General features: G+C 46.0%; 3 protein-coding genes across 17 annotated transcripts in view; all 3 read left to right on the top strand.

The window, feature by feature from the left end:
- The window catches only part of LOC130537678 (multidrug and toxin extrusion protein 1-like), a 28,085-nt gene extending 25,120 nt beyond the window's left edge, over positions 1-2,965 (top strand). For all 8 annotated transcript variants that reach the window (XM_057054650.1, XM_057054651.1, XM_057054649.1 and 5 more), the window contains 2 exons: positions 53-145; positions 240-2,965. In XM_057054650.1, the coding sequence (XP_056910630.1) occupies positions 53-145; positions 240-572 (426 nt within the window). In that variant the 3' untranslated portion in view covers positions 573-2,965. The remainder of the gene's footprint in view (positions 1-52; positions 146-239) is intronic.
- Positions 2,966-3,114: 149 nt separating this feature from the next.
- On the top strand, positions 3,115-23,092 carry LOC130537677 (multidrug and toxin extrusion protein 1-like). 2 transcript variants are annotated; one of them, XM_057054647.1, is made up of 19 exons: positions 3,115-3,254; positions 4,523-4,720; positions 9,431-9,532; positions 9,619-9,687; positions 9,768-9,916; positions 9,999-10,041; positions 10,195-10,239; positions 10,451-10,548; positions 10,910-11,007; positions 11,100-11,213; positions 11,488-11,555; positions 11,640-11,748; positions 11,853-11,928; positions 12,003-12,072; positions 12,167-12,299; positions 12,714-12,808; positions 12,950-13,042; positions 13,137-13,829; positions 23,036-23,092. In XM_057054647.1, the coding sequence occupies exons 2-18, from the start codon at positions 4,565-4,567 to the stop codon at positions 13,467-13,469; spliced, it is 1,851 nt and encodes a 616-aa protein (XP_056910627.1). In that variant the 5' UTR covers positions 3,115-3,254; positions 4,523-4,564; the 3' UTR covers positions 13,470-13,829; positions 23,036-23,092. The 2 variants fall into 2 exon arrangements, with proteins under 2 accessions (XP_056910627.1, XP_056910628.1); XM_057054648.1 differs by having other exon boundaries at positions 3,116-3,254; positions 10,976-11,007.
- On the top strand, positions 16,244-23,181 carry LOC130537676 (multidrug and toxin extrusion protein 1-like). 7 transcript variants are annotated; one of them, XM_057054641.1, is made up of 20 exons: positions 16,254-16,385; positions 16,989-17,084; positions 17,493-17,566; positions 17,869-18,066; positions 18,943-19,044; positions 19,131-19,199; positions 19,280-19,428; positions 19,511-19,553; positions 19,705-19,749; positions 19,967-20,064; positions 20,427-20,524; positions 20,617-20,730; positions 21,005-21,072; positions 21,157-21,265; positions 21,370-21,445; positions 21,520-21,589; positions 21,684-21,816; positions 22,229-22,323; positions 22,464-22,556; positions 22,651-23,092. In XM_057054641.1, the coding sequence occupies exons 4-20, from the start codon at positions 17,911-17,913 to the stop codon at positions 22,981-22,983; spliced, it is 1,851 nt and encodes a 616-aa protein (XP_056910621.1). In that variant the 5' UTR covers positions 16,254-16,385; positions 16,989-17,084; positions 17,493-17,566; positions 17,869-17,910; the 3' UTR covers positions 22,984-23,092. The 7 variants fall into 7 exon arrangements, with proteins under 7 accessions (XP_056910622.1, XP_056910621.1, XP_056910620.1 ...); XM_057054640.1 differs by having other exon boundaries at positions 17,493-17,677; XM_057054643.1 differs by lacking the exon at positions 16,989-17,084 and having other exon boundaries at positions 16,368-16,385.
- Positions 23,182-23,217: the final 36 nt, after the last annotated feature.

Below are 23,217 nucleotides of genomic sequence, written 5' to 3'. Positions count from 1 at the left end.
CAAAAACACACCAGAATTTAAAAGCATCATTTTTCTTGTGCTGCATTTTTAGGCTCAGAAGCGAGCTGGAGTTCCAGCCGAGGGGGCTCCTGTGAGTGTAGCTCAGGGTGACGGGGTGGTGCCTGACTCTGACTGCCAAAACACAGTACGCACATGCAGAAAACAACCGATTGGTTCGTTATAATTGTGTCATTGTTGAATCATTGAGTGTTTAACTTTTGTACCCTTGTATTGTGAAGGCCGACTGTGACAGTGTGGGAGTTCCTAAAGCTGAGGGATACACTCTGGTCAGCACCCAGGAGCTGAAAGTTTACCAGGAGGATGAAGGCAACAACGCAGACGCAGGCCCGCCTGATGGAGACGCCGAGCAGAGCAACACCGGCAGCCGACCCAACGCGCCGCTCTCTGTCCCTCAGCTGCTGTTGCGACGGGGGCTGGCTGTCTTGGTTGTAGTTCTCATTTTGGTTCTGGGAGTCGCTCTTCATGTTGCGTTCCCCGTACCTGAGCCCACTATCCTGTTACTGGCCAACGGTACCATGTCTGAGAATAAAACTCTGCCTCTACACCACTGAGTGTGTGGGACGTCGCTCTGACCCCCAAGGTCAGCAGAGCTTTGGCTGAAAGACACTTGTTTCTAAAAACCAAAAGCAAAACCAAAAAAACTTTTCCACACTCAAAGAACATTTTTATTTGGTGGACGTTAACATTTATGGCTGTGTTTGGGAAAATTCACATTTTATTGCCATTTTACAGGTGTTTCCGGAATTTTCTTCAAAGTTATTAATGCCCTTAATCTCCATCCATCCATCCTCTACCTCTTATCCGGGGTCGGGTCGGGGTCTCTACTCCAAGCTCCTCCCGGATGGCAGAGCTTCTCACCCTATCTCTAAGGGAGAGCCCAGCCACCCTACGGAGGAAGCTCATTTCGGCCGCTTGTACCCGTGATCTTGTTCTTTCGGTCATTACCCAAAGCTCATGACCATAGGTGAGGGTTGGAATGAAGATCGACCGGTAAATCGAGAGCTTCGCCTTTTAACTCAGCTCTTTCTTCACCACTACGGACCAGTGCAGAGTCCGCATTACTGCGGACGCCGCACCGATCCGCCTGTCGATCTCCTGCTTCATTCTTCCCTCACTCGTGAACAAGACCCCGAGTTACTTGAACTCCTCCACTTGGGGCAGGATCTCCTCCTTGTCCTGGAGAAGGCACGCCACCTTTTTCCGGTTGAGAACCATGGCCCCGGATTTGGAGGTGCTGATTTTCATCCCAGCCGCTTCACATGCGGCGGCGAACCGATCCAGTGATCGTTGGAGGTCACGGGCCGATGACGCCAACAGGACAACATCATCTGCAAAAAGCAGAGACCCGATCCTGAGGTCACCAAACCAGACCCCCTCAACACCATGACTGCACCTAGAAATTCTGTCCATAAAAGTCACGAACAGAATCGGTGACAAAGGGCAGCCCCGGCGGAGACCAACCCTCACCGGAAACGAGTTCGACTTCCTGCCAGCAATGCGGACCAAACTCTGGCACCAATCGTACAGGGAGCGGACGGCCCGTATCAGGGGGCCCGACACCTCATACTCTCGGAGAACCCCCCACAGGACCCCCCGAGGGACACGGTTGAATGCCTTCTCCAAGTCCACAAAACACATGTGGACTGGTTGGGCAAACTCCCATGCACCCTCGAAGACCCTGCTGAGGGTGTAGAGCTGGTCCACCGTTCCACGTCCAGGACGAAAACCACATTGCTCCTCCTGAATCCAAGGTTCGACTATCCGGCGGACCCTCCTCTCCAGTACCCCTGAATAGACCTTACCAGGGAGGCTGAGGAGTGTGGTCCCCCTATAGTTGGAACACACCCTCCGGTCCCCCTTCTTAAATAGAGGGACTACCACCCCAGTCTGCTAATCCAGCGGCACTGCACCCGATGTCCACGCGATGTTGCAGAGTCGAGTCAACCACGACAGCCCTACAACATGCAGAGCCTTAACTCCAGGCGGATCTCATCCACCACCGGGGCCTTGCCACCGAGGAGTTTTTTGACTACCTCGGCAACTTCAGCCCCGGAGATATGAGAGCCTGTCCCCAGGTCCCCAGGCCCTGCTTCCTCACTGGAAGGCGTGTTGGTGGGATTGAGGAGGTCCTCGAAGTATTCCTTCCACCGATCCACAACATCCCGAGTTGAGTTCAGCAGCACACCATCACCACTATACACAGTGTTGACAGTGCACTGCTTCCCCTTCCTCAGACGCCGGATGGTGGTCCAGAACCTTTTTGAAGCCGTCCGAAAGTCGTTCTCCATGGCCTCACCGAACTCTTCCCATGCCCGGGTCTTTGCCTCGGCAACAGCCGTAGCTGCACTCCGCTTGGCCTGCCGGTACCTATCTGCTGCCTCAGGAGTCCCACAGGCCAGTAAGGCCCGATACGACTCCTTCTTCAGCCTAACGGCATCCCTCACCGCTGGCGTCCACCAGCGGGTTTGGGCATTGCCGCCACGACAGGCTGCCAGGTGTTCCCAGCAGACCCTCACAATATGTTTGGGTCGGCCGGGTCTGTCCGGCATCCTTCCCCACCATCGGCGCCAACTCACCACCAGGTGGTGATCAGTTGACAGCTCCCCCCCTCTCTTCACCCAAGAGAGGGGCCCTTAATCTCATGGTTTCATATCGCAACATGTCTATTTGATAAAATACTGGAACTTTGACTGGTTCTGTCAGGTTTATTTGTTCATTTCTGAGCCCCTGAATATTTAAAACATTTATATTTACACTGAATTATAAAGCTCCTCGCAGTGAAAAGCCAGCAGACAGCAGGAATTCTCCTCATCGGACCAGTCAGTTATTCCATGTTGCTCCTGCTGTTAAACCACTGAGCTGCAGCTCTTGGGATCAGTTCTCAGATCTGGTTTGTAATTTAAACGACACGTGCTTGATATTAAAGCTACTTCCTTCATACATGCTATATAATGCTATGCTTTAGCTCATATTTAACTAATTAAAGGAAGAAAATTGAATCTATTCATAGTGCTAATATTTAGTCCAAAGCTGCTTTTACCTCCCACCACATACACAGTTAGCATTATCATGTACTGCCACAGTTTGTAGAGGTTAAAGTTCACGGTGTTGCAATGTGCAGAGCTAAAGTGATAAACTGGAAGTAGCAGGACTCACTTAGACAATCAGCTCCTCTGTCCCACCAAACACAGAAACTCTTTATCTGGAATGTGTAACCTGAAGGTGACGTGAAGGTGAGTGTTGTCTAATGTTAAATGAAATGATTTAAGCTAACATATTTCCTGTTATCACTCATGTTGCAGCTTTTAATCTTTTTGTGTTGTGCACAGAACAGTTTTTGACTGTTAGTGTTATTGCTGAAGTCACCAAATTCTTTTTTTTTTAGTGTGTTGAGTGTGAAGTCAGTTTCCAAGTCTGACAATTGGGAAAAGTTTAGTGCAGGGCCTTTAACTCGTGTGTGTGTGTGTGTGTGTGTGTGTTTGTGTGTGTATGAGTGTGTTTAGGAGAAGTGGGGTAAGTTTCTAAAACACCTGCAGAGCACTGTCAAGGTGCCCTTGAGCAATGTACCAGACCAACAAATGCTCAACTTGGACCCTACAAAGAACTGGTGACTTGTCCCGGGGAGGACCTGTGCCTTTGCATATATTTCCTATAGTTTTTGCATATATTTCTAATGGTTTTTCATGTTTAGGCTATGCCTATATCACATTTTTTGAAAGGCATGTGCTTACAATTTACATAACAGAGCGCAATATGAATTTAAGTTGTAATTTACAATAGTGACCAGCGCTTTTTATGTGTGTTGGTACATTTACACAGGTGCTACACACGGTCGAAATCATGTGCAGAATTTGAAAGTAGCTACGAACAGATCTGAGCTACTAAAATGTTGATGAATGCCAGATTGACGTAAATGTACGTCTACAAACAGTTTACACAAATGCCCAAATTTGATGAATGAGACCCAGTGATCAGTGCTCTGATCTTAAAGCAACCCTTTATAATTTGAAACCTATTGTATTGTGCAACTATATCAACTCTTGGCAGCCACCGCAGCATCTTGCATGGCACAAAACAAGATGAAATAGTCCCTCAATTATGATCCCCCATTGATAATGAGCTTTGAAGAACATTGAATTGGTTTGTATTTTTACTTACAATACACACATTGGGACTCACCGCTGTGGAGTGAGTGCCCAGTGTTTGTTTCACAGGTGTCAATAAAGCTTTCTTTAGACAAACCTCGAAGTCTCGGAGGGGCCAAAAGATCGCGATAAGTGACGTAAACAAGGAGAAAAGGTTCAAATTCGTCTGGAATCACTCAGAGTGCTTGATCGAAATGTTTGTTTTAACTGTCCCTCTGTCACTCCACATTTTCTCCACTTTCCCTGACCACTAATCCGATTTCCTCCCCTTCTCTTCATCTCTCTCTCCATCCCTCTCTCCACCTCTCTCATCCCTCTCTCCATCTCTCTCTCTCACTTTCTCTGTATTACTTTAGAACTTAAATCATTTTAGTTGCCAGGATCCTGCAGATCTAGTGATGGATTCGGGGTCTGCTGCTGGGGAAAGCGATGCTAAGAAGGACAACAGTGAACAAGACGATGGAGATGCAACCAGCTCCAAACTTCTCTGTCGGTGGCTGCCCCCCATATACAGAGAGGAGTTGTACCACACCATGAAGCTCACAGGACCAATGGTGAGTCCAGGACAACACTGCTGGGGAACCTGTTGTCTACGGAAGAGCTAGTATATAGAATGGCAGTAGCAATAATGATTACAGGAATAATCGCTGTCTAATATATTGTAGCGTGTTGGGGAGGGTCAGTGTGGGATTTTCCCAGTATGCTTTGTGGCAGTGTGTCTGTGGGTTCAGGTTGGTGTTAACCCTTTTTTTGTTCATTGTATATGTTATCTTTTGCAACTTTCAGTGTTAGTGTTCTTTTTATTGAGTTCTGGTTGTTGATGTGTTTAATTACATTTTTAATTGCTGTGTGCACCTGGACACCATACGCGAGGTTATGTGTGTGATTGAAAACCTCCCTTTGTTCGTGTGTCTTCAGTTCAGTGTTTAATAAAGTGCCACTTTCTGGAGTTGATCTGCAGAATAAGCTGACAGAAGTCTCTGAGTTCTTCCACAGCCAAGAACCCCAGAGTGCTACATTGGTGTCAGAACTGGGATGATGGAAGCGACCCTCAAGGAAGTGGAAGAGCTCTGCGAAAGATTGAGAGCTATGCAAGGAGCATATCCAAAAATGCCCACCGGGAGAAGAGGCCACTGACGTCCCTGATGGAGCAAGCGTCCCCCGGCCAGCAGCAGATTGCAGCCTGGGAAACCAGCGAAGGTCGACTGGCGCTAGACCCCTCCTGCTGATGACGCCACCATGAACAGCCGGAATTGCCCCAACCGGGGCAGGAGATGGAAACAGTACCGTTTCCCTCCCACAACCAGCATTGCCGGGCCTACCGGTACCACCCGAAGGTCCCCGACGGAGTACCATGAAGTTGCCACGTTATAACGGGGAAGACCCTCCAGAGACTTACCTCATTCAAGTCCAACTGGCATCACAGCTCAATGCCTGGTCAGCGGAAGAGACAGCAGTCCAAATTGCCCTTGTCTTGTAAGGAAAAGCCCTGCAGATTCTCACAGACCTCCAGCCTGAAGAGAGATTTAACTGGCAAGCCATAGAAAGAGCACTGAAACACCGTTTTGGCCGCCATGCTCATTCCGATGACGCCCGAGACAAGCTTGTCAGCCGACGGAGAGAAGAGGGAGAGAGTCTGGGTGCGTATGCTGCGGATCTACGTTTTTATGACAGGCGCGGGTATCCTACCTTCCATGCTATAGTACAGGACGAGCTGGCACTCCAAGCTTTCGTCCGAGGGCTTCAGCCCGAGCGACTTCGAGAACACATACGCCTGCATGCACCAAAGACCTTGACAGAAGCCTTAGATGAATCAGAGCGAATTGAACATGTACTGTCCATGGGAGACCGCCCCACCAACACAAGGTACAGAGTGCGTCAGGCTGCCTACGACGGGAGTGATGACGAAGAGGTCACCCGCCAAGCCACCACCACACCCCTGAAACGACCCCAACGAGGAACTAGGAGGACAGCCGGGCAGCCTATGGAAAGATGTTACCGGTGCGGAGAATCGGGTCACATCGCACGCCACTGCCCAGCACCAGCCCCACGAAGCCCAGCTCCTCAGCCTCCATTCTCAACATCCATCCAACTCATCCTCCCTCCTTTGGCAAGTCGCAGTGGCGTCTGGGTCGCCTGGGCCGGACAAATGGACTGTACCTGGACTGTACTCTTAATGACACTCCATGCAGAGCCCTGGTGGATACGGGGTCCACCATTTTGCTGGTCCGGCCTGGAACGCTACCCAGTTTGAAATCCTGACCAGCCGCCAGCAGCGAGACTGGGATCAGCACTTACCTTTGGTTCTGTGGGCGTACTGGACAGCGGTTCAGGAGAAAGAAATGCACCCCAGCAGTACTCATGTTTGGGCATGAGCTCCGCACTCCTGTGGACTTGGTGTTCACCCCCCCCCCCAAGCCAGAGCTGGAAGGTGCACCCGGCCTGGACTACCTCTAAAGTCTGCGGGAACGGCTTCAGCTGGTGCATGAGATGACCAGGAAGGCCCTCTCTGATGCTGGGTTGTGGCAAAAATGGGCTTATGATTCCCGTTGTAAAGGACAGGACTTTGCCCCTGGGAAGCAGGTGTGGGTCTACAGCCCTGAGAGGAAGAAGGGCCTTTCCCCTAAATTAATGGGCCAGTGGGTGGGACCTTGTACTGTGCTCAAGAGACTGTCAGATGTGGTGACTTTTTTGTATGTGTGGTAGCAATACGCTTCCGTAGTTATCCGCTTGTTATCCTATATCAGGGGTCTCAAACTCAACTTACCTGGGGGCCGCTGGAGGTGGAGTCTGGGCTGAGGCTGGGCCGCATCAAGTACTCCACAAAAAAGGGTTTCAAGTATTCAAAACAAGTAGAACTGATCTTCTCAATCTTTACTAATAACAAGTTAGAACATACAGAACATGAACGGTTCATGAAGCAACTAAGACCCTAAGTATAGCTTGAAGATGCTCATCTTTAAGCTTGGACCTAAATTTTGACTTGTTAAAGTTCATTGTGGAGAAGAGCTTTTCACACAAAAAGGCTCCCAAAAAGGCACATGACCCGCTTGAACATCCTGGAAAGCTCAGGGAAATTGGGGGGCAATTCTCTCAAAAATTGTCCAAGCTTGTCTGTTTGTCCACTCACCTCCCTGAACTTAGCTTTGAGTTCAGAATTACACTGCAGGTCAATTAGCTCCATCTGAAGCACAGGGGGGGGGGCATCTTCCACATCAAAGGAGAAGGGGTCAGCAAAAAAGTGAAAAAGTGGTTGAAAAAGTGGCTCTCTGTGTTCTGAAGTCTGCAAACTGGTGATCAAATTCTTCCTGTAGCTTTCTTCCTGTGTAGCTTTCCAATGGTATTAGCATACTTCTCACTGCTGAATGCTGTACCTGAGTCCATGAGGACCTTGCATGCTGGGAAATGGCAGAGGTTTGTCTGGGAAAGCTGGGCTTTCCATAGCACAGGTTTTTTTGAGAATGCTCTAACACTGTCATATGCAGCACTGACAAGCTGGCCCTGGCCTTGTAATTTCTTGTTCAGTACATTGAGCTCTTGTGTGATGTCAACAAGAAAAGCTAAGTCCATTAGCCATTTGGGATCACTTAGTACAGGAACAGTCATCCCATCCTTCTCCATGAAGGCTTTCACTTCTGCTCTCGACTCGAAAAACCTTTTCAAGACCTTCCCCCTGCTAAGCCAATGTACTTCGGTGAAGTAGAGCACGTCTTCATACACTGACTCTATTTCCTCCAAAAAGGAGCGAAACTGCCGGTGCTTTATCCCCCTGGATCTGATATGGTTGATAAATTTCACAACATCAGACATCACACTGTCAAAGTTCAGGCATTTGCTGCAAAGGGCCTGCTGGTGGATAATGCAGTGCAGAGCAAAGGCCTCTTCCACACCGTCCTCTTCAAGTTTTCTTTGAAGAAGTGCCACCAGTCCATTTTTCCTCCCTGTCATTGATGGGGCTCCGTCGACGCTTCCATGGTAAGCCGGCATTCACAATGGAATCACACAGGTGGCAGTATATCTCCTGACCGGTGGTCTGGCCATGCATGGGAATTATTGTGAGCAACTCCTCCGTCACTTCAAAATTGTCATCAACACCACAGACATAGATTGCGAGCTGCGCAGTGTCAGTGACGTCTGTGCTCTCATCAAGAGCGATCGAGTATGAATAGAAATGTTTAGCTTTCTCACACAGTTGATCGTAAATGTTACCTGACATGTCAGAAATGCGCTCTGCCACTGTATTGGCTGAAATGCTGATGTTGCTAAACAGACCTTTTTTTCCGGGCAGACTATACTAGCAGCCTGTAACATGCACTGTTTGATGAACTCGCCATCTTTGAATGGCTTTCCTGCCTTAGCAATCATCTCACTCACCACGTAGCTAGCTTTGACAACCGCATCACTCTCTTTGCTTGCTTTCTTGAAAAAATCTTGTTGCCTCAGTAGACACATTTTAAATTTGGCGACCCGGTCCTCTCGCTCATCTCCCAGGTATTTAGCATACTCCTCAGCATGTCTAGTTGAGTAATGACGTCTGATATTATACTCCTTGTGTACCTTGTGTGTATTAGACACGTTGGGAAGCCCCTGTGCTCAACAAAAAAATATTCCATCTCCCACTTCTCCTGAAATTATCTTTGTTCATCGCCAACTTTTCTTTTCATGGCAGGTTTTGAAAAAGACACGACTGGGGCAGGGTGACAAAAACCGTATGTGTGACAGGATATATTTTCCCTCCACTCGGTGTCAATCCCAAAACATGCTACAAGTGACCAAAAGCTAATTCACATTGTTCTCGCGAGCCTGTGCTACGGTAGCCCACAAGTGATAAAAATATACCCAAGCTTTGATTTTAGGCAGCGGGCCGCAAAATATCGTTCCGTGGGCCGCAATTGGCCCCCGGACCGCGAGTCTGAGACCCCTGTCCTATATTTTACAGCTATTCCTTCTGTTGTCATTATTTCTTTTATCATATCATTATATATATTACCACTGTTACTGCTATAATATATTAAAACCCCTGTTCATCTCTTTGAAAAGTTAGAAGGCTACAGCAGCAAATCCCCCTGTGGAACACAGACACATTTTTATAAGATACCTGATTAACAGAGACATAAATCGTTGGTATCTCTGATTGTGAAAACGTCAGGTGGGACTAAATGCTGACCGACGGAGAAAGTGAGATGGACGGTACTTTAAAACTAAACCTGACCGATGCCTTTATCAATGACAGTCAGGAACCTTCTGATTTCTTCTTGTTACAGACGATATGTCGGCTTCTGGAAATCTCCATACACTTTGTGACCAGCGTGTTCTGTGGTCACATTGGAAGTGCTCAGCTGGGTGGCTTTACTCTGGCCTTCGCAGTACTGATATTCTTTACCTTTCTGTAAATTTATCTGAGGAGAATCAAACAGCAAAAGTTACCTGTTGTCACCTGATTTACTTCCAGGCCATTAATGTTACCACAGTTGCGATGGGCTTTGGACTTGTAAACGCGTGCGACACCTTCATTTCCCAGGTGAGTTGAACCCATTTAACCCATTTAACTTCTGTAATGAGTTTGACTCAGTTCCTGTTGCTATCACTCACTATTGACAGACGTTTGGAGGTCAGAACATGAAACGTGTTGGAGTCATCGTCCAGAGGAGCTCGCTGATCCTGTTCCTGTTTTGTTTTCTCTGTTGGGCTGTTCTCCTCAACTTTTCCAACATAATGCTCCTGTTGCACCAGGATGAGAAGTTAGTGAGGTAAATTGACATGAAACACTTAATTTATTGTTGCTTCAACCGTTTGTGACATTTGAATGTTCTCTGTTTGAAAACCCGCCAGAATTGCCAACGTTTACGTGGTTGCGTATCTACCAGCTATTCCGGTGAGGTCAATGTTTGCTCTGTATTAATGCGCCAGTAATTGGTGCCATAAGAAAGCAAATGTCAAATATTCACATCTCCAAAATAATCAATAAATGAATGACACAATTGGAGTTAAGAAAAAAAGGTGATCACTGATTCTGCTTATTACACAGGCAGTGCTGCTGCGTGAATTGCAGTCTTCCTACCTGCAAAACCAAGTAAGGGAACAGAGAGCTTCACCTGCCTGGAATATCAGCTCTATTGACCAGTGATTCAATGAAAGGGATTTTTTTTTTGCAGTAGCCAAAGTGTCCACATTAGCTGTTCTATGTCCAGTGCGTATGAATAAAGATGCATGTTAGTGTATTTAGAAATGAAAGTAAATGATAGTGGGGCTCTGACTAACTTCTACTTCTGTCTGTCTGCCAGGGGATCACTTTGCCTCAGATGTTCTGCTCCATGGCCACAAATGTATTTAATGTGATATCAAACTACGTTTTAATCTACAGCCTCCAGTTGGGCGGCACGTAAGTGTGTTCTCACATTGTGTATTTAATCACAGACAAATATATAACATCTAATCCTTAGGAAGAAAGAAAAAGAAAACTCTGCTAGCCTCCATTCCACGTCTCAGATCTTGATTGCTGTATGCAGTTTGAAAAGTTTTTTTTGTAATGGATGTGAAATATTCAAAAGATATCATTTTATATTTTATGATGAGCTGTTTTATGAAATGAGATGTTTATTTTGTGGTCTGATCTGCTCCCCCCAGAGCACTCAGAGCACCGCTTCATTTACATTCATCAGGGCTGACGTACTTCCTAATGCAGCCGATCTTCAGAGCAACATGGATTCTCATTTATTGTAACGAGGCGTGTGTGTCTGCAGAGGTTCCGCGATCACAAACAGCCTCTCTGATATTGTCTCCTGTCTGCTGTTGTTTGGCTTCATAAGATGGAAAAAGCTCCATGTGGAGACGTGGGACGGTGAGTTAGAGGCAGCAACAGCAAAAGAATGTCAACTATTGAGGGTGGGCATCCAGAGCCGACTGTACGTTGATCTAAATCAAACTCCTCAGGCTGGTCCATGGAGTGTCTCCAAGAGTGGGGGGCCTACATGAGGCTGGCGGTTCCCTGTGCACTCGTGGTGTGCTTTGACTGGTGGATATTTGAGATTGTAGCCGTCTTGGCTGGTTAGTGCTCTTTGTTTCTCATAATCATTGAAAAATGCGAATCGTTTCTTGTAGTTTTGTATCAGTGTTGCTGTTTTAATTGAAGTTATTGCTGGCATCCAATGTAATTAGTTGTGCTAAACATTACATAAATTCATACAGTTTTTATCCTATTTGGCTAAATTCCAGATATTTGGGTGATATAAAAGACACAGCATTAACCCTGTGGTCTTTAATTTGTGAAGGAGCTGTGAAAGCCTAAAACAGGCCTGAACTCTGATCTTTGTTTTACCAGGAGTGTTTGGAGAAGCTGTTCTTGCAGCTCAACACGTGCTGTATCAAATCACATTTGTAACATCAATGGTATGAATCATTCATCATCATTATTTGTTGAATGCTAACATTTAATGCTACTACACATGTGTCTCTGCTGCTGGGTCCCTGCAGGTCCCGATAGCCATTAGTGCAGCTGCTTGTGTACGTGTGGGGAATGCGCTGGGGGCCGGTGACACTGAGAGAGCTGTAGTCAGTGGAAAAGTGGCTCTGCTTTTCGCCGGTACTCTTGTTATTATTATTATTAGAAGTAGAAGCAGCATCTTAGTTGTAAATCCAGAGTAGTTCAATGTCAAACGTAGTAACACAACTGGGTTTTATCTAAAGGAACGGTTGTTGTGGTTCAGGGCATCATCATCGCTGTAATCAAGCCGTACGTCGGATACATATTCACCTCTGACCAGTGAGTTTCCAACAACCACATATCACTCCTCCATCATTCTCAAGCAACTGAATGATGATGCTTCTCCACTGCAGAAATATTGTGGCGACTGTCTCGCAGATCCTCACTCTCAACATCTTTGCAGGGTTCTTTGAAGCACTCCTGGTAAGTGGAGCAAATTATTTTATTTGGCCATTTTATGAACCAAACCTGTGCTTTTTTGTCTGATTCCACATGGTCTGATTGTGTATTCCTGCAGCTTGTCTCCACAGGGATCTGTCTGGGATCAGGACTGCAGGCAATAGTTGCCTTCGCCAACATGATCTGTTACTACGTCATCGGTCTGGCAGTGGGAACACCTCTGATGTTTGTTGCACAGATGAGTTTATTTGGTAAAGTTTTTTTTAATAATCTATCGCTGGATGTCTCACTATTGATGCACGACTCTCTGCAGCCCTCAGAAGCATCGGCCTCTTTACGCCGATCCTAAAGGGCTGGTGAACGTATCCATCCGCATGAGCTAGTGCCACCTACCTTAAATATCTTGTGTGGATGGTACCACCCCAATAAATGCAAGGAATGGAAGAAAAGAGAGCCCTCAGTCCAGAGAGCATGGAGACTCTGGGCATGCATCCTGCTGACACACATGCACACGCATGCACAGTGACTCCAGATGTTAAGATGTTTGACGTGTTTCTAGCTTTTACCTTGTAATTACTATGCTATAAAGATACATTGCACAGTAATTTATCGTCTCCCCAGCATGAGCTGTCCTTCATTTAGGGAGTTTTTCTGTCTCCTGTCAGGTCTGTGGGTGGGTGTCTGGACTGGAATATTGCTGGAGTCGCTCTTCTTTCTTGGTTTGTTCTTCAAAATGGATTGGAAGAAAATCACCAAGAAGGTAATATTTTTATCATCGAGCATCAGCATCACTGAAAAATATGATCTACTTGGGATAAATTAGTCCTACTGGTTAACTGGAACAAACTACAAAAACACACCAGAATTTAAAAGCATCATTTTTCTTGTGCTGCATTATTAGGCTCAGAAGCGAGCTGGAGTTCCAGCCGAGGGGGCTCCTGTGAGTGTAGCTCAGGGTGACGGGGTGGTGCCTGACTCTGACTGCCAAAACACAGTACGCACATGCAGAAAACATCCGATTGGTTCGTTATAATTGTGTCATTGTTGAGTCATTGAGGGTTTAACTTTTGTACCCTTGTATTGTGAAGGCCGACTGTGACAGTGTGGGAGTTCCTAAAGCTGAGGGATACACTCTGGTCAGCACCCAGGAGCTGAAAGTTTACCAGGAGGATGAAGGCAACAACGCAGACGCAGGCCCGCCTGACGGAGACGCCGAGCAGAGCAACACCGGCAGCCGACCCAACGCGCCGCTCTCTGTCCCTCAGCTGCTGTTGCGACGGGGGCTGGCTGTCTTGGTTGTAGTTCTCATTTTGGTTCTGGGAGTCGCTCTTCATGTTGCGTTCCCCGTACCTGAGCCCACTATCCTGTTACTGGCCAACGGTACCATGTCTGAGAATAAAACTCTGCCTCTACACCACTGAGTGTGTGGGACGTCGCTCTGACCCACAAGGTCAGCAGAGCTTTGGCTGAAAGACACTTTGCTCAAGTCAGTTTTCTCCTAAAAACATTAGGAGGCGTTTTGATATTTCAATGACATCAGTGGCCCACGTTGACCATCATCTTAACTTTTTTTTTATTTTCATGCAACATTAAAAAAATGGATGAATCTATGCATCTATTTACTGAGTCTCTTTCAAGATGCCCTTTTCGTTAAAAAAATCTTTTAAGCTTTTTGAATGATGTGCCATCAATTGTAGCAAATAAACTACAACTGGTAACTTAGATACTGTATTTCACCAACGTCTGTGTTCCCTTTGAATTATCCACCCTCTTTTTTATTTGTCATTGTTTCTAAAAACCAAAAGCAAAACCAAAAAACTTTTCGGCTGTGTTTGGGAAAATTCACATTTTATTGCCATTTTACAGGTGTTTCCGGAATTTTCTTCAAAGTTATCAATGCCCTTAATCTCCATCCATCCATCACCATCCATCCATCCATCCATCCATCCATCCATCCATCCATCCATCCATCCATCCATCCATCCATCCATCCATCCTCTACTCTTTCCGGGGTCGGGTCGCGGGGACAGCAGCCTAAGAATAGAAGCCCAGACTTCCCTCTCCCCAGCTACTTGCTCCAGCTACTTCCCAGACCAGTCGAGAGACATAGTCTCTCCAACGTGTCCTGGGTCTTCCCGGGAGCCTCCTGCCGGAGGGACATGTCCTGAACACCTCACCAGGGAGGCGTCCAGGGGGCATCCTAACTAGATGCCCAAGCCACCTCATCTGGCTCCTCTCAACGCGGAGGAGCAGCGGCTCTACTCCAAGCTCCTCCCGGATGGCAGAGCTTCTCACCCTATCTCTAAGGGAGAGCCCAGCCACCCTACGGAGGAAGCTGATTTTGGCCGCTTGTACCCGTGATCTTGTTCTTTCCGTCATGACACAAAGCTCATGACCATAGGTGAGGGTAGGAACGAAGATCGACCGATAAATTGAGAGCTTCACCTTTTAACTCAGCTCTCTCTTCACCACTACGGACCGGTGCAGAGTCCGCATTACTGCAGCACCGATCCGCCTGTTGATCTCCTGCTCCATTCTTCCCTCATTCATGAACAAGACCCCGAGGTACTTGAACTCCTCCACTTGGGGCAGGATCTCCTCCTTGACCCGGAGAAGGGACTCCACCTTTTTCCGGTTGAGAACCATGGCCTTGGATTTGGAGGTGCTGATTTTCATCCCAGCCGCTTCACACGCGGTGGCGAACCGATCCAGTGATCGTTGGAGGTCACGGGCCGATGACGCCAACAGAACCACATCATCTGCAAAGGGCAGAGACCCGATCCTGAGGTCACCAAACCGGACCCCCTCAACACCAGTATGGTCACCATACTCTCGGAGGACCCCCCACAGGACCCCCCGAGGGACACGGTCGAATGCCTTCTCCAAGTCCATAAAACACATGTGAACTGGTTGGGCAAACTCCCATGCACCCTCGAAGACCCTGCTGAGGGTGTAGAGCTGGTCCACCGTTCCACGTCCAGGACGAAAACCACATTGCTCCTCCTGAATCCAAGGTTCGACTATCCAGCGGACCCTCCTCTCCAGTACCCCTGCATAGACCTTACCAGGGAGGCTGAGGAGTGTGGTCCCCCTATAGTTGGAACACACCCTCCGGTCCCCCTTCTTAAATAGAGGGACTACCACCCCGGTCTGCTAATCCAGTGGCACTGCCCCCGATGTCCACGCGATGTTGCAGAGTCGAGTCAACCACGACAGCCCTACAACATGCAGAGCCTTAAGGAACTCCAGGCGGATCTCATCCACCACCGGGGCCTTGCCACCGAGGAGTTTTTTTAACTACCTCGGCAACTTCAGCCCCGGAGATACGAGAGCCCATCTCCAGGTCCCCGGGCCCTGCTTCCTCACTGGAAGGCGTGTTGGTGGGATTGAGGAGGTCCTCGAAGTATTCCTTCCACCGATCCACAACATCCCGAGTTGAGGTCAGCAGCACACCATCACCACTATACACAGTGTTGACAGTGCACTGCTTCCCCTTCCTCAGACGCCGGATGGTGGTCCAGAACCTTTTCGAAGCCGTCCGAAAGTCGTTCTCCATGGCCTCACCGAACTCTTCCCATGCCCGGGTCTTTGCCTCGGCAACAGCCGTAGCTGTACTCCGCTTGGCCTGCCGGTACCTATCTGCTGCCTCAGGAGTCCCACAGGCCAGTAAGGCCCGATACGACTCCTTCTTCAGCCTGACGGCATCCCTCACCGCTGGTGTCCACCAGCGAGTTTGGGCATTGCCGCCACGACAGGCTGCCAGGTGTTCCCAGCAGACCCTCACAATATGTTTGGGTCGGCCGGGTCTGTCCGGCATCCTTCCCCACCATCGGCGCCAACTCACCACCAGGTGGTGATCAGTTGACAGCTCCCCCCCTCTCTTCGGTGAAGAGAGGGGGGGACCTACTTCCTTCATACATGACATATGTAAAATAATGTATCAAATGTAATTGGTCTCACTGTGGTGTTTGGATTGTAAGTAACAATAACTACAAATATATGCAGTGTTTTTAAACAATATATTTTATCATATGTAGCTTTAATAGAATAAAATAATGCTATGCTTTTGCTCATATTTAACTAATTAAAGGAAGAAAATTTAATCTATTTATAGTGTTAATATTTAGTCCAAAGCTGCTTTTACCTCCCACCACATACACAGTTAGCATTATCATGTACTGCCACAGTTTGTAGAGGTTAAAGTTCACGGTGTTGCAATGTGCAGAGCTGAAATGATAAACTGGAAGTAGCAGGACTTATTTAGACAATCAGCTCCTCTGTCCCACCAAACACAGAAACTCTTTATCTGGAATGTGTAACCTGAAGGTGACGTGAAGGTGAGTGTTGTCTAATGTTAAATGAAATGATTTAAGCTAACATATTTCCTGTTATCACTCATGTTGCAGCTTTTAACCTTTTGTGTTGTGCACAGAACAGTTTTTGACTGTTAGTGTTATTGCTGAAGTCACCAAATTCTTTTTTTGTGTGTGTTGAGTGTAAAGTCCGTTTCCAAGTCTGACAACTGGGAAAAGTTTAGTGCAGGGCCTTTAACTTGTGTGTGTTTGTGTGTGTGTGTGTGTGTGTGTGTTTGTGTGTGTGTGTGTGTGTGTATGAGTGTGTTTAGAGGAAGTTGGCTAAGTTTCTAAAACACCTGCAGAGCACTGTCAAGGTGCCCTTGAGCAATGTACCAGACCAAGAAATGCTCAACTAGGACCCTACAAAGAACTGGTGACTTGTCCCGGGGAGGACCCGTGCCTTTGCATATATTTCCTATATTTTTTGCATATATTTCTAATGGCTTTTCATGTTTAGGCTATGCCTATATCACATTTTTTGAAAGGCATGTGCTTACAATTTACATAACAGAGCGCAATATGAATTTAAGTTGTAATTCACAATGGTGACCAGCACTTTTTATGTGTGTTGGTACATTTACACAGGTGCTACACACGGTCGAAATCATGTGCAGAATTTGATAGTAGCTACGAACAGATCTGAGCTATTAAAATGTTGATGAATGCCAGATTGACGTAAATGTACGTCTACAAACAGTTTAAACAAATGCCCAAATTTTATGAATGAGACCCAGTGATCAGTGCTCTGATCTTAAAGCAACCCTTTATAATTTGAAACCTATTGTATTGTGCAACTATATCAACTCTTGGCAGCCACCACAGCATCTTGCAGGGCACAAAACAAGATGAAATAGTCCCTCAGTTATGATCCCCCATTGATAATGAGATATGAGTTACATTCCAATACTTATGTGAGGGTTCAAAAAATGAGGTGACCCTCATCGTATTGAGTTTAGATGAAAGCAGAAGAACACTCAATTGGTTTGTATTTTTACTTGAAAATGCGTTTTTATCTATTAAAAAGCATTCAAATAAGTTTATCAAATTATTTCGATTCCTACCACATTTGTTTATTTAATATACCGGTAGTCTCAGCGCCGACCGGCAGTACCACCACCGTCCACCAGGGCGCCGGCTCACACATTGGGACTCACCGCTGTGGAGTGAGTGCCCAGTGTTTGTTTCACAGGTGTCAATAAAGCTTTTTTTGGACAAACCTCGAACTCTCGGAGGGGCCAAAAGATCGCGATAAGTGACGTAAACAAGGAAAAGAGGTTCAAATTCGTCTGGAATCACTCAGAGTGCTTGATCGAACTGTTTGTTTTAACTGTCCCTCTGTCACTCCACATTTTCTCCACTTTCCCTGACCACTAATCCGATTTCCTCCCCCTCTCTCCACCTCTCCCGTCCCTCTCTTCTCCACCCCTCTCTCCATCTCTCTCTCACTTTCTCTGTATTACTTTAGAACTTAAATCATTTTAGTAGCCGGGATCCTGCAGATCTAGTGATGGATTCGGGGTCTGCTGCTGGGGAAAGCGATGCTAAGAAGGACAACAGTGAACAAGACGATGGAGATGCAACCAGGTCCAAACTTCTCTGTCGGTGGCTGCCCCCCATGTACAGAGAGGAGTTGTACCACACCATGAAGCTCACAGGACCAATGGTGAGTCCAGGACGACACTGCTGGGGAACCTGTTGTCTACGGAAGCGCTAGTATATAGAATGGCAGTAGCAATAATGATTACAGGAATAATCGCTGTCTAATATATGATAACAGGCAGAAACTACAGAAGCGTATTGCTGCCAACCATACAAGAAGTGCTTTGCTCAGTATCATGTTATAACTAGAAACGATTACGTTATCTCGGAATGAGCTATGTTTTCACGTAATAACGTTTTATCCCCCATTAAACAAGTTAGATGTGAAATGGTTTTCTACCGCTATCAAGTGAGGCGCATATTCTGGCCAAATCAGCCACTCGGTGTTTTGGGATGCGCCGATAATTCTGGTATTACGGTAAAACGGCAACAGTGCTGGTTGCCTAGACAACTACTAACTACCAGTTTCTCTGATTAAGTTTGGGCTAATTATGTTTTGAGTACAACCTTGATTACTCAAATAGAGGGTGAGAAGTGATCAATGAAGCCATAATTCTTCCCTTATGCTTTCAGTTTCATGTCTTTTTTGCTTTGGAAAAAAGAATATTATGATTTAACAACATATTAAAATTATGTGAAAGTTTCTCGTTCTAACATAATACTGAGCATTGACTTTTTTGTATGTGTGGTAGTAATACGCTTCCGTAGTTATCCACTTGTTGTCCTATATTATACAGCTATTCCTTCTTTTGTCATTATTGCTTTTATCATATCATTATATATAATGCGATATATATAATACTATGATTGTGAAAACGTCAGGTGGGACTAAATGCTGACCGACGGAGAAAGTAAGATGGACGGTACTTTAAAACCAAACCTGACCGATGCCTTTATCAATGACAGTCAGGAACCTTCTGATATCTTCTTCTTGTTACAGGCGATATCTCGGCTTCTGGAAATCTCCATAAAGTTTGTGACCAGCGTGTTCTGTGGTCACATTGGAAGTGCTCAGCTGGGTGGCTTTACTCTGGCCTTCGCAGTACTGATATTCTTTACCTTTCTGTAAATTTATCTGAGGAGAATCAAACAGCAAAAGTTACCTGTTGTCACCTGATTTACTTCCAGGCCATTAATGTTACCACAGTTTCGATGGGCTTTGGACTTGTAAGGGCGTGCGACACCTTCATTTCCCAGGTGAGTTGAACCCATTTAACCCATTGAACTTCTGTAATGAGTTTGACTCAGTTCCTGTTGCTATCACTCACTATTGACAGACGTTTGGAGGTCAGAACATGAAACGTGTTGGAGTCATCGTCCAGAGGAGCTCGCTGATCCTGTTCCTGTTTTGTTTTCTCTGTTGGGCTGTTCTCCTCAACTTTTCCAACATAATGCTCCTGTTGCACCAGGATGAGAAGTTAGTGAGGTAAATTGACATGAAACACTTAATTTATTGTTGCTTCAACCGTTTGTGACATTTGAATGTTCTCTGTCTGAAAACCCGCCAGAATTGCCAACGTTTACGTGGTTGCGTATCTACCAGCTATTCCGGTGAGGTCAATGTTTGCTCTGTATTAATGCGCCAGTAATTGGTGCCATAAGAAAGCAAATGTCAAATATTCACATCTCCAAAATAATCAATAAATGAATGACACAATTTAAAAAAAAAAAAAGGTGATCACTGATTCTGCTTATTACACAGGCAGTGCTGCTGCGTGAATTGCAGTCTTCCTACCTGCAAAACCAAGTAAGGGAACAGAGAGCTTCACCTGCCTGGAATATCAGCTCTATTGACCAGTGATTCACTGAAAGGGATTTTTTTTGCAGTAGCCAAAGTGTCCACATTAGCTGTTCTATGTCCAGTGCGTATGAATAAAGATGCACATTAGCATGTTAGTGTATTTAGAAATGAAAGTAAATGATAGTGGGGCTCTGACTAACTTCTACTTCTGTCTGTCTGCCAGGGGATCACTTTGCCTCAGATGTTCTGCTCCATGGCCACAAATGTATTTAACGTGATATCAAACTACGTTTTAATCTACAGCCTCCAGTTGGGCGGCACGTAAGTGTGTTCTCACATTGTGTATTTAATCACAGATGAATATATAACATCTAATCCTTAGGAAGAAAGAAAAAGAAAACTCTGCTAGCCTCCATTCCACATCTCAAATCTTGATTGCTGTATGCAGTTTGAAAAAGTTTTTTTTGTAATGGTTGTGAAATATTCAAGAGATGTCATTTTAGATTTTAAGATGAGCTGTTTTATGAAATGAGATGTTTATTTTGTGGTCTGATCTGCTCCACCCAGAGCACTCAGAGCACCGCTTCATTTAAATTCATCAGTGCTGACGTACTTCCTAATGCAGCCGATCTTCAGAGCAACATGGATTCTCATTTATTGTAACGAGGCGTGTGTGTCTGCAGAGGTTCCTCGATCACAAACAGCCTCTCTGATATCGTCTCCTGTCTGCTGTTGTTTGGCTTCATAAGATGGAAAAAGCTCCATGTGGAGACGTGGGACGGTGAGTTAGAGGCAGCAACAGCAAAAGAATGTGAACTATTGAGGGTGGGCATCCAGAGCCGACTGTACGTTGATCTAAATCAAACTCCTCAGGCTGGTCCATGGAGTGTCTCCAAGAGTGGGGGGCCTACATGAAGCTGGCGGTTCCCTGTGCACTCGTGATGTGCTTTGACTGGTGGATATTTGAGATTGTATCCGTCTTGGCTGGTTAGTGCTCTTTGTTTCTCATAATCATTGAAAAATACGAATCATTTCCTGTAGTTTTGTTTCAGTGTCGCTGTTTTAATTGAAGTTATTGCTGGCATCCAATGTAATTAGTTGTGCTAAACATTACATAAATGCATACAATTTTTATCCTATTTTGCTAAATTCCAGATATTTGGGTGATATAAAAGACACAGCATTAACCCTGTGGTCTTTAATTTGTGAAGGAGCTGTGAAAGGCTAAAACAGGCCTGAACTCTGACCTTTGTTTTACCAGGAGTGTTTGGAGAAGCTGTTCTTGCAGCTCAACATGTGCTGTATCAAATAACACTTGTAAAATCAATGGTATGAATCATTCATGATCATTATTTGTTGAATGCTAACATTTAATGCTACTACAGATGTGTCTCTGCTGCTGGGTCCCTGCAGGTTTCGATAGCCATCAGTGCAGCTGCTTGTGTACGTGTGGGGAATGCACTGGGGGCCGGTGACACTGAGAGAGCTGTAGTCAGTGGAAAAGTGGCTCTGCTTTCTGCCGGTACTCTTGTTATTATTATTATTAGAAGTAGAAGCAGCATCTTAGTTGTAAATCCAGAGTAGTTCAGTGTCAAACGTAGTAACACAACTGGGTTTTATCTAAAGGAACGGTTGCTGTGGTTCAGGGCATCATCATCGCTGTAATCAAGCCGTACGTCGGATACATATTCACCTCTGACCAGTGAGTTTCCAACAACCACATATCACTCCTCCATCATTCTCAAGCAACTGAATGATGATGCTTCTCCACTGCAGAAATATTGTGGCGACTGTCTCGCAGATCCTCACTCTCAACATCTTTGCTGCGTTCTTTGAAGAACTCCTGGTAAGTGGAGCAAATTATTTTATTTGGCCATTTTATGAACCAAACCTGTGCTTTTTTCTCTGATTCCACATGGTCTGATTGTGTATTCCTGCAGCTTGTCTCCACAGGGATCTGTCTGGGATCAGGACTGCAGGCAATAGTTGCCTTCGCCAACATGATCTGTTACTACGTCATCGGTCTGGCAGTGGGAACACCTCTGATGTTTGTTGCACAGATGAGTTTATTTGGTAAAGTTTTCTTTCATAATCTATCGCTGGATGTCTCACTATTGATGCACGACTCTCTGCAGCCCTCAGAAGCATCGGCCTCTTTACGCCGATACTAAAGGGCTGGTGAACGTATCCATCCGCATGAGCTAGTGCCACCTACCTTAAATATCTTTTGTGGATGGTACCACCCCAATAAATGCAAGGAATGGAAGAAAAGAGAGCCCTCAGTCCAGAGCATGGAGACTCTGGGCATGCATCCTGCTGACACACATGCACACGCATGCACAGTGACTCCAGATGTTAAGATGTTTGACGTGTTTCTAGCTTTTACCTTGTAATTACTATGCTATAAAGATACATTGCACAGTAATTTATCGTCTCCCCAGCATGAGCTGTCCTTCATTTAGGGTGTTTCTGTGTCTCCTGTCAGGTCTTTTGGCGGGTGTCTGGACTGGAATATTGCTGGAGTCGCTCTTCTTTCTTGGTTTGTTCTACAAAATCGACTGGAAGAAAATCACCAAGAAGGTAATATTTTTATCATCGAGCATCAGCATCACTGAAAAATATGATCTACTTGGGTTAATTAGTCCTACTGGTTAACTGGAACAAACTACAAAAACACACTAGAATTTAAAAGCATCATTTTTCTTGTGCTGCGTTTTTAGGCTCAGAAGCGAGCTGGAGTTCCAGCCGAGGGGGCTCCTGTGAGTGTAGCTCAGGGTGACGGGGTGGTGCCTGACTCTGACTGCCAAAACACAGTACACACATGCAGAAAACAACCGATTGGTTCGTTATAATTGTGTCATTGTTGAATCATTGAGGGTTTAACTTTTGTACCCTTGTATTGTGAAGGCCGACTGTGACAGTGTGGGAGTTCCTAAAGCTGAGGGATACACTCTGGTCAGCACCCAGGAGCTGAAAGTTTACCAGGAGGATGAAGGCAACAACGCAGACGCAGGCCCGCCTGACGGAGACGCCGAGCAGAGCAACACCGGCAGCCGACCCAACGCGCCGCTCTCTGTCCCTCAGCTGCTGTTGCGACGGGGGCTGGCTGTCTTGGTTGTAGTTCTCATTTTGGTTCTGGGAGTCGCTCTTCATGTTGCGTTCCCCGTACCTGAGCCCACTATCCTGTTACTGGCCAACGGTACCATGTCTGAGAATAAAACTCTGCCTCTACACCACTGAGTGTGTGGGACGTCGCTCTGACCCACAAGGTCAGCAGAGCTTTGGCTGAAAGACACTTGTTTCTAAAAACCAAAAGCAAAACCAAAAAAACTTTTCCACACTCAAAGAACATTTTTATTTGATGGACGTTAAACATTTATGGCTGTGTTTGGGAAAATTCACATTTTATTGCCATTTTACAGGTGTTTCCGGAATTTTCTTCAAAGTTATCAATGCCCTTAAGCTCCATCCATC

This window comes from Takifugu flavidus, chromosome 14 (genome assembly GCF_003711565.1).
Source record: "Takifugu flavidus isolate HTHZ2018 chromosome 14, ASM371156v2, whole genome shotgun sequence".
Classification (NCBI taxonomy): domain Eukaryota; kingdom Metazoa; phylum Chordata; class Actinopteri; order Tetraodontiformes; family Tetraodontidae; genus Takifugu; species Takifugu flavidus.
This window is presented reverse-complemented; position numbering and strand designations above follow the sequence as displayed.

Coding starts and splice junctions, on each gene's coding strand:
- LOC130537677 (XM_057054647.1), top strand. CDS start 4,565: ATGGATTCGGGGTCTGCTGCTGGGGAAAGCGATGCTAAGAAGGACAAC. Junction 10,240..10,450: donor CTTCCTACCTGCAAAACCAA/GTAAGGGAACAG, acceptor TCTGTCTGCCAG/GGGATCACTTTGCCTCAGAT. Junction 12,809..12,949: donor GGAAGAAAATCACCAAGAAG/GTAATATTTTTA, acceptor CTGCATTATTAG/GCTCAGAAGCGAGCTGGAGT.
- LOC130537676 (XM_057054644.1), top strand. CDS start 17,911: ATGGATTCGGGGTCTGCTGCTGGGGAAAGCGATGCTAAGAAGGACAAC. Junction 19,045..19,130: donor GCTTTACTCTGGCCTTCGCA/GTACTGATATTC, acceptor ATTTACTTCCAG/GCCATTAATGTTACCACAGT. Junction 21,590..21,683: donor CGTTCTTTGAAGAACTCCTG/GTAAGTGGAGCA, acceptor GTATTCCTGCAG/CTTGTCTCCACAGGGATCTG.